A 12,493-nucleotide genomic window follows, 5' to 3' on the forward strand; every position below is an offset into this window, starting at 1 on the left:
GAGTCTGACGTTCCACACCTTACTGTTCCTTGTCCACCTGTTGCCACATCAATGGTGCATAATTTTATAAGATTTAATCAGCTTTGATTCAGCTGATAACTGAACACTGATCTTGATTTGACTTCACTTCAGTATCTACTGTTAGCTCTTTGTTACTGATATGGACTCTGTGTTTCCAAGACATACACAAATGTGTTTCCTTAAGGTGTTTCAAATTATCTCAATCCCTTAAATGAATTAATAACACATAAAAGGATTCAGCTTTACTGATTGAGGGGATTTTAGTTGTTCAGTGGAGCATAGAACATATAACTGAACAGGAAAACCAAACAGAGACAGCTGCCTCACATTTACTTGGGGGGGCAGGAGGTATTCACAAAAATATGCCCAATAAAAATATAACCTGATGTTTTTATGAACAGAACTCGGCGGCAGATTACCTCCAATTGACCAGATAGTCAAACTAGAAGCAAAATCAAGATCATTAAGATGTAAAATGAAGCTCACCGTTCGATCGGCAGGTCTGTCAGACCTGCTGAGCGGAGAGCCGAGCTGGACCCCGCGGCAGCACGGTGAGAGGGTGGGGACCGGCGCCGGAAATGCTGCGACAAAACGCAGTGTCACTGCCGTTGTACCACAGGGACGGTGGCTGGGAGTGGAGCACAGTGTCCACGCTCTTATCTCACTGCGCAGCTGCGTGAAGGGATGCTGCGCATCTGAGATATCACTGCATTACAGAGGGTCGGGCAGAGCAGCACTGGGCCCCTTTCCCGCACAGACTCATGGGACGGGCAAGTCCTCCACAGTCATGAGGCACATGAGGCCAGTCTGCGTTCACAGACAGGCTCATGTTTAATGACATCACCCCCTGCTCTCAGACTGCTGGGTGTGGCCTGTATCAGGTTCACTAAAACAAAACAAGCACTCCAGTACACGAGAACACGAGTATTACGGCAAAACAAACATGGAAAAGCTCATGCTGCACCTTACCATCAACCTAGTGGTAAGACTGTAATGGAAAAAAACAATGATGAGTATTCCTGTGTGATTACTGAAGGCATTGGTGCAATGAAAGTGATCTCTGGGAATTTCTCACACTAATCTCCCTGCACACAGTGATCTCTGGATTTCTCACTGTGACCTTTTGTCATTTCTCACAGTGTTTTTCGTGTTTGTGTTTCTCAGTGTCCGGTGCTTCTCACAGTGTCCTGTATTTCTCACACTAATCTCCCTGCATTGCACACAGAGATATTTGGGTTTCTCACAGTTTTCTCTGTGTCTCACAGTGATCTCTGTGTCTCTCACAGTGTCCTGTCTCTCTCACAGAGATCTCGGTGCTCCTCTCTCTTCAGGTCTGGACTCCCACAGCCGACTGCAGGCCTGTTCTCCTGTTGCCAGACTTTGCCCGCCGTGGGCTGTAATTCTGCGTGTGGGGTTTCTCCTGTCAGACGAGGAGTTCAAAAGCGTCCGAACCGGTAGCCCCAGCAAGTTGGGTTTAATCAGGACCCCAATAAAAAGGAGGGCTCCGGCAGGGGGCTTTGGCTCTGCTTCCGAAGCACAGTCCAATAACCCGCTGCTGTCGGCCGGGATAAAGCAGGAACAGATGCTGGAGGCCAGAGCTCCTCCAACACAAACTGTTCCTCTCTTCTTATTCTTGAGAATTTCTATTTAAAACCTCCACACCTCCCTGTTCCCAGCCTCCTCTGGAATGGCAGTAATGTGGCAGCTTAAAGCCTGTTTTCCCTTTGTTTTGGTCACACTCGCTGGTGCAGTTCGTAGGGAAATGTCACACTAATGTTTGTGGACCTGAGGCAGGTGTTTCACAACTGCGTATAGTTCCCCCTCCTTGTTTACGTCATGCTAAACTACGCAGCTCATGGGAAATTGTAGAGCGTTTTCCATTGGCATTTGTGGTGCAGATGACAGTTATGAGTAATCGTTCTGGTGTATCGAATATGGCTTGGAAGCTTGGTTTGTTTGAAGGAAGCTGAGCTCATCTGAGCGAGTCACGCCTCTTTCTGCGAGAGAGAGACACATCACCTCACAGCAGGAAGAGGTTACACCGAACAGCTCCTTTGTGATAAAATCCCTCTTTCAAAATCCCTGACAAACGAGTCTGAGTAATGGGTGCGAAGTTTCTCATGAACACGCTGAACTGTGGCCTGCATCCTGGACCTGAAAGTACTCTGACTTGCGGTTTCCAGCGAAATGACTGATTTGAAGAGAACAGGGAGAAATTCAGCGTGGCTGTCCTGGGGTGTTCACCGCTAACAGGCCAACATGTGGCTATTAAATGGAGCACACGTCATTTTAGCAACTGCAGGGCATCCCAGCAGAGCACTCAGCCTGGTCTCCGCCTCAGAGAAAGACTAAGTTTGAGGAGGTGTTGGATTCAGGAGGTCATATCTGAGGAGGTTTGAGTTTGAGGAGGTGTTGGATTCAGGAGGTGTCCCCATTATTTGGGAAGGGTCTGTGTTTTGGGAGCATCACTAATATTATAAGGTTGTATTCAAAAAGACAGCAGGTTCTGATTGGCTGTGTGTGGAAGCCCTGCCCACTCTAGGCAGAGAGTTTCCTTATGGGAGGGGAGGGGCCACAGAGCTTCTCAACTTTGTCCAGCTGTCTAATCTGGGGTCAGTAGCATCTGCTGATCTACACAAGTCTGAACTGCGAATGAACTTTATCGCAGCCAATAACCATATGCCAGAAACATAATTGCATTAAACAATATCTCAGTCGGCTTCTGTGGGTGTTCAGTCTTCCACGTGTCGCCTCATGTTTTCCCTTCACTGGAACAGGGAATTGATCACAGCGCCCGCTCACGAACGCTCATTTCTGGCAGGTTCACACCACCAGACAGCAGTTCAAACTGCCAATTCCAGGGAAACAGACCAGAAGTTCAACAGAAAACAATTAACTCAGGATTTGTTAACGACTATAGTTCAGTAAAGCCAGGGGGCTTTAGCATTATTTGCTTGGCAGATGCACTTTTCCAAGGAGACTTGGTGAGCTCATCAGATTAAGCACACTGCTTCCATGTGCAACAGCATCCAGGATTCAAACACGCAACTCTGTGCTTATGAGTGCAGTTCCATAAACCACTACACAGAATTGCTGCAGCACTGCAGAGCCTGTTTGTATGAAGGTGCAACCTTGCATGTGCTGTGTGCCTGCACATTATACAAGCTGGAGCTGTAATGGTGTGGGCCAAATATATGTGTGTGTATGTGTGTGTTTGTGTGTGTGTATGTTCATGTGTGTGTGTGTCTGTGTGTGTGTGTGTGTGTGTGTGGGGGGGGGGGGTTGACTTAAGCATCCACAGAGGAGCCGAAATTACACGGATGTGATTACTGGTCAAAAGCAACTATAACCATTTTCCTTTCCCTCTCTGATTAGTAAAATAGCTGGAATTATCCAAACTTGTACCCTGATACAGCCACAGATACAGTATAAGATGCTGGCACCAACAGAGGTGCCGCTGCAGAGCAGCTGATTTTAACAGAGGAAATCAACATGAACGATATGAAAGTAATTATGCTATAAAGAGCACTGGGTACAGATGTGCACACAGCCCAGCGTGTGGGAGTTTGGTGTGAAACAGCACGAGGGAACAGATAGGAAATGCAGAGTTTTACATAGGAAGTGTGCTTATGGAGGCCGTTACCATTAGAGAGGGAAACGCAGGCTGTTAGAGAGGGAAACGCAGGCCGTTAGAGAGGGAAACGCAGGCCGTTAGAGAGGGAAACGCAGGCCGTTAGAGAGGGAAACGCAGGCCGTTAGAGAGGGAAACGCAGGCCGTTAGAGAGGAAACGCAGGCCGTTAGAGAGGAAACGCAGGCCGTTAGAGAGGGAAACGCAGGCCGTTAGAGAGGGAAACGCAGGCCGTTAGAGAGGGAAACGCAGGCCGTTAGAGAGGGAAACGCAGGCCGTTAGAGAGGAAACGCATGCCGTTAGAGAGGGAAACGCAGGCCGTTAGAGAGGGAAACGCAGGCCGTTAGAGAGGAAACGCATGCCGTTAGAGAGGGAAACGCAGGCCGTTAGAGAGGGAAATGCAGGCCGTTAGAGAGGGAAACGCATGCCGTTACCATCAGAGTGGGAAGCTCAGGCCAGTTCTCAGAGCAGGCCTTGCATGAAGGCCATGCATAAAAACAGGCATTCTTCATTACAACATGAGCCCTGCTCACTCTCATTCATTCGGGGTTCTTCAATCGCTAGCTGTGTTTGAATCTAAATATCGCAGGCATCCCCTCATTCATACAGAGCTTCAACTGCAGGTGCCCCCCCCCCATTCGTGTGTAATTATCTCACAGGTGTAATGGACTGTCTCATTGCTACGCATTGCTACACAAGTGTCTTAGGAATTACACATGCATAACGTGGCACTTGTGCAAGGCCAGGATTGGGGTGGGATTAAGGTTAGAACAACACCACCAACACCGTTAGCACTCAGTAACCCCATTCCCTGTTATCACCACAGCATCACTGCAACGTAAGCAGCAACACCACTTAAAGTCATACAACACCCAGTTCTACAGATAATAAAGCACATTTAATGGCCTTGCAGTGGTTAAGACCTCATTGCCTTCCTGCTTTTCACTGCTTTTTAAGCAATAGAAGCAAACGAAACCCCAGCTAACAGGAACAGAGGAACATATGAAGGGACAAAAATGGGAGATTATAGTCACTCACTATGCCATAGAGAAAAAACAAGATGCTGCTGTTCCAGGTAGATTATGCTGGAGGTTTCTGTGTTTCTCAGCGATCAAAGGGCAAGAGGGCAGGAAGCTCCTGGTGAGTCACAGTGCTATAGAGGAAGCCATTCATGTGAATGATGTGTGTTTAACATCAGACACACAATGCAAGGATTTACAGCATTTGGTGGCGTCCTTTCTGTGCAGGAGCAGACTGAGAGATCCGCCAGGCCTGTGTTTAGAAACCAGTGCACATACTTCTGCTCAGTACAAATCGAGTTAATGTTCTCTGGCCACTGATCTGAGACCTGTGCCGTGCAATCCCTCCTGCGTCTGAAAGGAGCCACTCACATGCCTGAGCCCCTCAGCCAATCAGAGTTGAGGACAGAGTGAACTCTGAATTTGGAACCCTCACAACAGGTTTTTGTGTGCGGCGCTGCAGGAGAGAGAGAGAGGGGTCAGGCTCTGAGCGGCCTGAGAGGTGCTGGTGGCATTGCATGCCCCACTTCTCCCATCCCCCGAATTCCACATCCCACATCTTGCATTTTTATTAAAATCCATAGCGTTTTTTAACTGTGTCCTGCCCAATCACACAGTGTTCGATGAGCGTCATCATACTGCTACACTTTGCAATGGCTCCCTGTGATTGGTCGCATTTCTCACACTGAGGTGTGGCTTGTAATGCACTGTTGAAACTCACAGCTGAATTTATACTGAAATAACTGACATAAAGCACCTTACCTAACTGCACAACAGCATCCCTTGGATTCGAACCCACAGCCCTTAAACTTTTCTACACTCTGCTACTTTATGTGGAGCATACAGGTGTCTGATTACAAACAGTTGTTTTATGAGGACAGTAGGCGCTGAAATGGGAAGGCCATGTTGCCAAACTTGCCTTTTTGGACAGGCTGGTAGAGCTATGACCTTAGCTTAGCTATGACCTTATGACCTTAGGACAACCCTTGTAGGATATTCAATCACCATGAGGAAATCTTGGTTTCTCCCACTTGGAAAAACTACTACAGCACAGGGACAGACCGTCCCACAGCAGTGTCCCTGTCACTGTGCTGGCATATTGGTTCACGCTTCATGCAGAGGGAAGATCTCCTCCTTCAGGCTCACTGATACCCCTTTGCTCTGACATCCTGTTTTCACAGGGAAGCCATCCAAGTGCTAACCGAGGCCAGCCCCACTCAGCTTCAGCCACAGAGGCCCGGGACAGCCGTGCTCCGGGGCAACTGCACACAGACCCTTATTACTGCTCCTGCTGCTGCGGTCCTGCGGTGTGTAGCACTCAGACAGCTCATACACGCTGGAGCAAGGGGGAAGCGCTGAGTGCGGCAAATGGTCTCAGACTCAGAACCATGCGCTGCCATACACTGCAATACTCTGTCGCTCTTATTGCTTATTAATAAGTTTCACTGCGAGCATTCCAAGCCCAGATGACAAACAGACAGCCATGTGCACATCCTTCCTGCAGGCTTCTACCAGCTTACTGTATTCACAAAATTATATATATATATATATATGTATACATTCAAAAACACAGCCTGAGAGCACCTATTTTTACACAGGACTGCATTAGAGAACATGTGGTGTTTCTGATGCAACATGCAGAAGCCAACCATCACATCACCCAGGCTGCTGCTGCACATTATTCTAAGCTGTGGTTGCATTTATTTATATGTGTGCACTTGTGCAGGACTTACATGCGCACTTGCGGAAGGAACTTTTTAAGAATTGCAGCTTCAGTGGGAACTATTTAAAGATGCACGCTGAATGCATGAGCCATGTTTTATGTGAATGCTCGTGGCAGTTCCCCTGTGTGCATGTGGGGAAGGACCACTTTAAATATGAGGCACATTTTTGTGAGTTGGACGGCACTCTACAGACACACTCCACGTCCAGCTGTGCCTGACCTTTACTTCATCCACACTCTTCTGCTTCACCCACACACCTCTGCAACAGTTACACACGTCCGTTGCACCTCAGCTTACTGCGTGTGTGACTGTGAGGCTGGTGACTGAGGACAGAGACCGAGGATGGAGGCTGAGTCTGTCCCCACAGCACAGCGGCAGCAGCAAACTGCAGCAAAGCTCTGCTGACCAGTAGGATGCAGGCTGAGAATCCCAAAGACTGCGTGATTGGTCACAGCAGACCTGACTGTCCTGCACAGGGTGTTCCTGTAAACGTGATCTGAACTGCAGATCGCTGAGGTCACTTCCTGTCTCCCGCTGCTTCCGCATGCCTTTTCATTACACAGTGTGAGGACGTGAGAGGAAAGTTTTAAGAAAAACAGAAGATTTAAAATGTGCTGATCTTCTGTGAGCCCTTGAGATGGTCTCTCTACACAGCCTGGGTCCCTGACGCAGTGTGAAGCGAGACTCAACGCCAGCCCCCAGGCTTGGCAGGAAACGGGCGTACGGCGGGCCTCTGGCCCGGGACCAGGCTCCACAGGGCTCCTTTGAAGAGCCGGGCGAAAAACAGGAAGCCAGCGGAGTGTGCCACACCACGTTCTAAACCATCCCGTCGGGCCAGGACCTGAGGCGGCCACGGAGGACACTGCGCTGGTCCGACCCCAGTCACCCCACCGAGGCCGAGCCGTGGCAGCTGAACCCACAGCGCGCTTTACACAGACACACTGCGTCGTTTCAATATGCAGCACTCTTTCAGCCGAGCGCACTTAGCACTGCGTCAAACACGCCGCACATCTGTTTCCACACAAAGCTCTCCTCTGTCTGACGCTGGGGCAATGCATCAGGAAGGCCCGAGTCTGGCTGATGAGCCGCTCACCATGCTGCAGGACAGCACACAGCCTCTCCCCAGCTCTCAGCAGCTGCCTGCTGGGAAACAACCACAGTCCCAGCAAAACCACAGCGCTGGATTACAGAAACTACACCAGGACCACAGCACTTTACAGCATGGAAGTGAGTAATCTAAGCACTTTCCAAACCCGACACAGTTCTTCTGCTTCTGCTGCAAACTCTCAGTTAGGTGTGCGCTTTTTTTAAAACATCCTTGGATATGTTGGGTTATTTGCAATCTTCACTCTCTGACAAATGCCGCATTTCCTGAAAATGTGTCTCTCTTGTCAAACTGGGGAAGAAAGCTCACTGCCAAACAAGGTGTTTGAACCAGGTCAAGTCAGGATGTGGGCCATAAATGATGATGTCACCACCAAGTGCTGGTCCCTGTACCACTGGGCATATCCCTGATCACATGAGAGAACAGCCAGGTGCTCCTGGAGGCTTGCACTACAGCAACATCATAACATCTCTACAACTCTGGCAGAACATTCTGTGGAGTTATGTGTTATCTGTCACCTCGGTCTCTGGGGGCCATTTGGAGACAGCTCCTCCAAATCACATAACGGTGTTATAAATCATATCATAAACATGTTCATGCAGTAGAACGGTCATAATCAGAAATGAGGAGGAGCTTTACAGTTAATAATAATAATAATAATGATCACCTGTTGCTGAATCTTCACACATAGATCAGAAAGCCATCAATATGTTACCTTCCACAAATACAGTGACACACCTCAGCAGAAATTGTGTCACTCCCCCCCACAAACACACACACTTGGACGTGCACACACAAACACACCTGTAGCCACACCCAGCCCTCTCCTTTATCTAGTCTCTTAAACCATAAAAATCAAATCCCACACTCTCTCTGCCTCATGCTGGCCCCTTCCTGTGTGACAGAGGAAACTGATCACATGGGTAATGGAGGCGTCCCTACTGTCCAGTAAGGAAGGCCGCCATGGAGAGAACATTCCCAGCGTTCTCAGTCAACGCTGCGTGAACCCTGACCCCCCCCCCCAATCACAGGAGAGGAGTGAGGCCACGGGATTGGCTGGTGTGTGCTCCCCTCCTGATGCTCCACAGCTATCAGTGCTGCTGTAAGGACAAGGTTCAGCAGTCACGATGCACCTTTATGACCATTTACAATAACCTGAGTACACAGAGAACATGACCGCAAAGGAACCGCACAATAACCTGAGTACACAGAGAACATGACCGCAAAGGAGCCGCACAATAACCTGAGTACACAGAGAACATGACCGCAAAGGAACTGCACAATGACCTGAGCGCACAGACAACACGACCGCAAAGGAACCGCACGATGACCTGAGCGCACAGAGAACAGGACCGCAAAGGAACCGCACAATGACCTGAGCGCACAGAGAACAGGACCGCAAAGGAACCGCACAATGACCTGAGCGCACAGACAACACGACCGCAAAGGAACCGCACAATGACCTGAGCGCACAGACAACACGACTGCAAAGGAACCGCACAATGACCTGAGCGCACAGAGAACAGGACCGCAAAGGAACCGCACAATGACCTGAGCGCACAGAGAGCACAATGAAAATTGAAGGTGTTTTTTGGCTCATCAGCGTTATGTATGATATAAGGCAGTGAAGCTTGTGTTGAGGGAAAAAAACCCATTTACTGTATGCAAGATGGCTGGAAGATCCGTGATGTTAACATACTCTCATTATCATCATCACATCAACAAATGAAGATAAAATAACACTAGTGACTCAACACTGGAATTCACGTATAGTAACATCCTTCCTGGAGCAGCGTGTAAACACACTTCAGATAGCAGCGTGAACACACTTCCACTTATTGCCGCAGTGCATAATGTTAATAACACAGCACTGACAACACATGTCTATTAAACTCCAACACAATAACCGCTCAGTAAAAAATCATTGTCTACATGGTTGTGAGACAATATTACTGAAAGACTACCTATCAAATTTCATTGAATCTTGCCAAAAGATGCACCCCATTAGAGTAGATGCAGCGTAGGAAACTGATCCTGGATCAGTGTGGACAGGACGGGGTGGGCGGACAGGATGGTTCTGTGGGATGAGGCTGTCGGCCCCCAGCGGGGGAGCAGGACGAGCTGTCCTTTCATCATGTTTATGTGCTTCCTGTAACCCCGGAGCCCCAGCCAACCCCCTCCTCTCACTCACCCATACCGGATGTCTCACTTAGCACACTGCCTCCCGATTGGACAATCCCAGCAGGGCTCCTCCCCCCAGGGGCAAAGGGGCGTGTGCACTTCGAACCCCATAAACTCCTGATGACAGCGCTGAGTTTCAGAGGGTCCTTGCTCAGAACAGTACAGCTCACACACACACACACACACACACACAGTTACTGCAGGCAACAGACTGTTAGCTCAGGACAGTATGCGTTAGTGAGAGGGTCTGTCTCTTTAGCAAAGAGGCTACAGGTTTGAGTCCTGTGTGTGTCGGTGTACACTAAGGGTGGCATTTCACTTCCTGCTTCACTAAATATCCTGCTAGGGTGGTGTGAGAAATGTACGCCACTGTACGTACTGCAAGACTTCTGGCCATGGAGATGTCACTGTGTTTATTTTTCTGTGGCTGACTCATAACAGTGCTCCTGGGGAAATACTGTGATTGGTGGCCCTCATTCCTGATGATCGCATCTTGTTTTTATGTTTGGTGCAATATTTATCTGAATGACAATCTGCAGGCGTTATCTCTTAACAGTCAGTCCTGTGTAAATTCTTTTGAAAGAACATATTGTTGGAGGTGCTGATAAAGATCAAAGCAAAGGTGTTGAGTCACCTTATTTTGTTTATATCAGAACCAGAAATGAATCTGGGGAAGCGAAATTCATCCCTCAAATTATTCCAGACAAAGCCTCAATATTAGCTTTTCAAATGAACGAGAAATTCTTCTCGCACAACACAGACTCAAGATGCGCAATTGTTTGCGCACAGAGGCCCATTGAGACGGTGTCCAGCTGAACATTTTCCTCCTTTTTAACAATGAAGAGTCTGAGGTCCGTTCACAGCCCCTCGCCGGGGACTGTGGGTCTGCAGTGAGGCGCTAATGGCACCGTTTCGCCGGGGCTGCAGCCGCAGGAATGCGCGGGGTCCCCCAGAGAGGCATTGTTCCTGCTACTGGAATTCACTCCCGGCTCACTTCTCAAACATTCATGTTTATTTATGATCGAACTATTAATGCGAGGCTGAGGATGAATGGAGACGCAAGCGGACAGACCTGCCCCCGAGAGGGCCGGATGAATGAACCACATCGGACCGGGGTAAATATTTACAGCGAAGTCCCGCGGGACCGCTGGTATTAAATTCCTCGTTCACCGGGGTCCGATCAGCAAAAACCTCCGCACCACTCAGCTTTCCGAGAAAGGAGGCATCATACTTCTCTTTAACGGGCACAATTAGTGACTCTTCACGCCACTAAACCCCTCGCCCCACCCAACATCGCCAGTCTAAACACCTTAAGGTTTAAAAACTATTAATGATGCCAATAAATCTAAGAGGCACTTTCGCCACGAGTGCTAGTAATACAAATAATAATGACGACATTAAATCTATTACTGCGATTTGCTGTTATTAATAATATACGTTATGTTATATGAGTCGTGAAGCAAACTTTTTAAAGGCATCACTTTTCAGGGGAATTTCAATATCTACTCCGTGAAGCCTTTATATGAAAACTGCTGGATTAACTGAAAAAACATTTCCGTTTCCCCCTCCCAAACCACTGTAACATACATCATATTATAAGCCAACGTCATTTTTATAGTTATTAAAACGCTGTAATGGGTACCCCCTCCCCTCCTCACAGTAACACACACTCCCAGCACCCACGCCCACCAACGCTGACTGGCACTACTGCGCTTTGACCCCGTTCCGTTCCGTGCAGAAGCCGTTTCAGAGCTGACCCGGTTATCGTTTTAATTAATGAAAACAAACAAATAGATGTTAGCAGGTACGTGGATGGGGCGCCAGACCGTGTTTCTGCGAACAAGCGGCAGCTTTGGGACCCAGCTGACTTCCCACTCTTCCTCGGAGGAGTTTCAGCCGCAGGGAGTTTCAGTACAGTAGATAGACTGCCGCACAGCTCGGCACCCCCCTTTGCTTTGCAGAACTAGAGTGGACGAACTGTTCGCTTCATCAAATATTTATTGAACAGCAGGCAAATACTTGTATGCGGTGAAGGTTTTTTCCTGGTTAAATTTTACCCTTGTCACGTACCTCTGCAGCCAAAACCGAGTACAAGGATGCTTAGCGCAACTTTGAACTTCCCCACAACATGTCATGTTAAATCTACTAATGTAGCTTCTGTCTTAAGTTACTTGGACGCAAACATCCCAACTCAGCCGTAGTTAGCGAGATAACAAGATGTACATAAAACACATAAGTCTGGTTTGACTGCCGAGAATCTTACATGCATTTGAGGATCCTTTTGTTTCTCCTATACGAGCCGTGACATACCTTTATGCTTATCCATGTGTCAACGCGCCAAGAAAACTTGTCGGTTTATCCCTTTTTAGACTTGTGGCTTTTTTGTTTCTTTCAGGACAGCTCCGAGCCTCCGCGCCGGCGGTTCCGAGGGCAGCAGCGCTCCAAACGCGCTGGTGTGGTTCGGTGCGGCTGGTCGCCCCGTGAGACTCCTCTCTAACCTCCGGGCTCCGCTTTCTCAGGGTTTCGCCTTCGCCGCGCCTCCCCTGCGGAACGTCATCGCTACTACAGCTGAGCGCCTGGCGACCTTCCGCTCGCTCTCCCTTCCACTTCTGACCATTTGAAAAGTTGCCTCAAGGTCTGACAAATAGGCAGATTCTCAGCTCACACCAAGCAGCTTCCCCTTTTAAATGTGCGCTATTGATACAATACATATGTTGATAAATTATAGCAGCTGGACAAGTAATCATTGGTACCTCATGGCTAGGCATAGTTTAATAAGACCATTCGTAGCAGTTGTGTTGTAGTATAGACAGC

At 48.6% G+C, this 12,493-nt stretch overlaps 1 protein-coding gene across 2 annotated transcripts in view; it reads right to left on the reverse strand.

Moving 5' to 3' along the window:
* The window catches only part of afap1l2 (actin filament associated protein 1-like 2), a 48,589-nt gene extending 36,096 nt beyond the window's left edge, over positions 1-12,493 (reverse strand). For both annotated transcript variants that reach the window (XM_036533249.1, XM_036533242.1), the window contains exon 1: positions 11,990-12,493. In XM_036533249.1, coding sequence (XP_036389142.1) covers positions 11,990-12,005 — 16 coding nt within the window. In that variant the 5' untranslated portion in view covers positions 12,006-12,493. The remainder of the gene's footprint in view (positions 1-11,989) is intronic.

This window comes from Megalops cyprinoides, chromosome 1 (assembly GCF_013368585.1).
Source record: "Megalops cyprinoides isolate fMegCyp1 chromosome 1, fMegCyp1.pri, whole genome shotgun sequence".
Lineage (NCBI taxonomy): Eukaryota > Metazoa > Chordata > Actinopteri > Elopiformes > Megalopidae > Megalops > Megalops cyprinoides.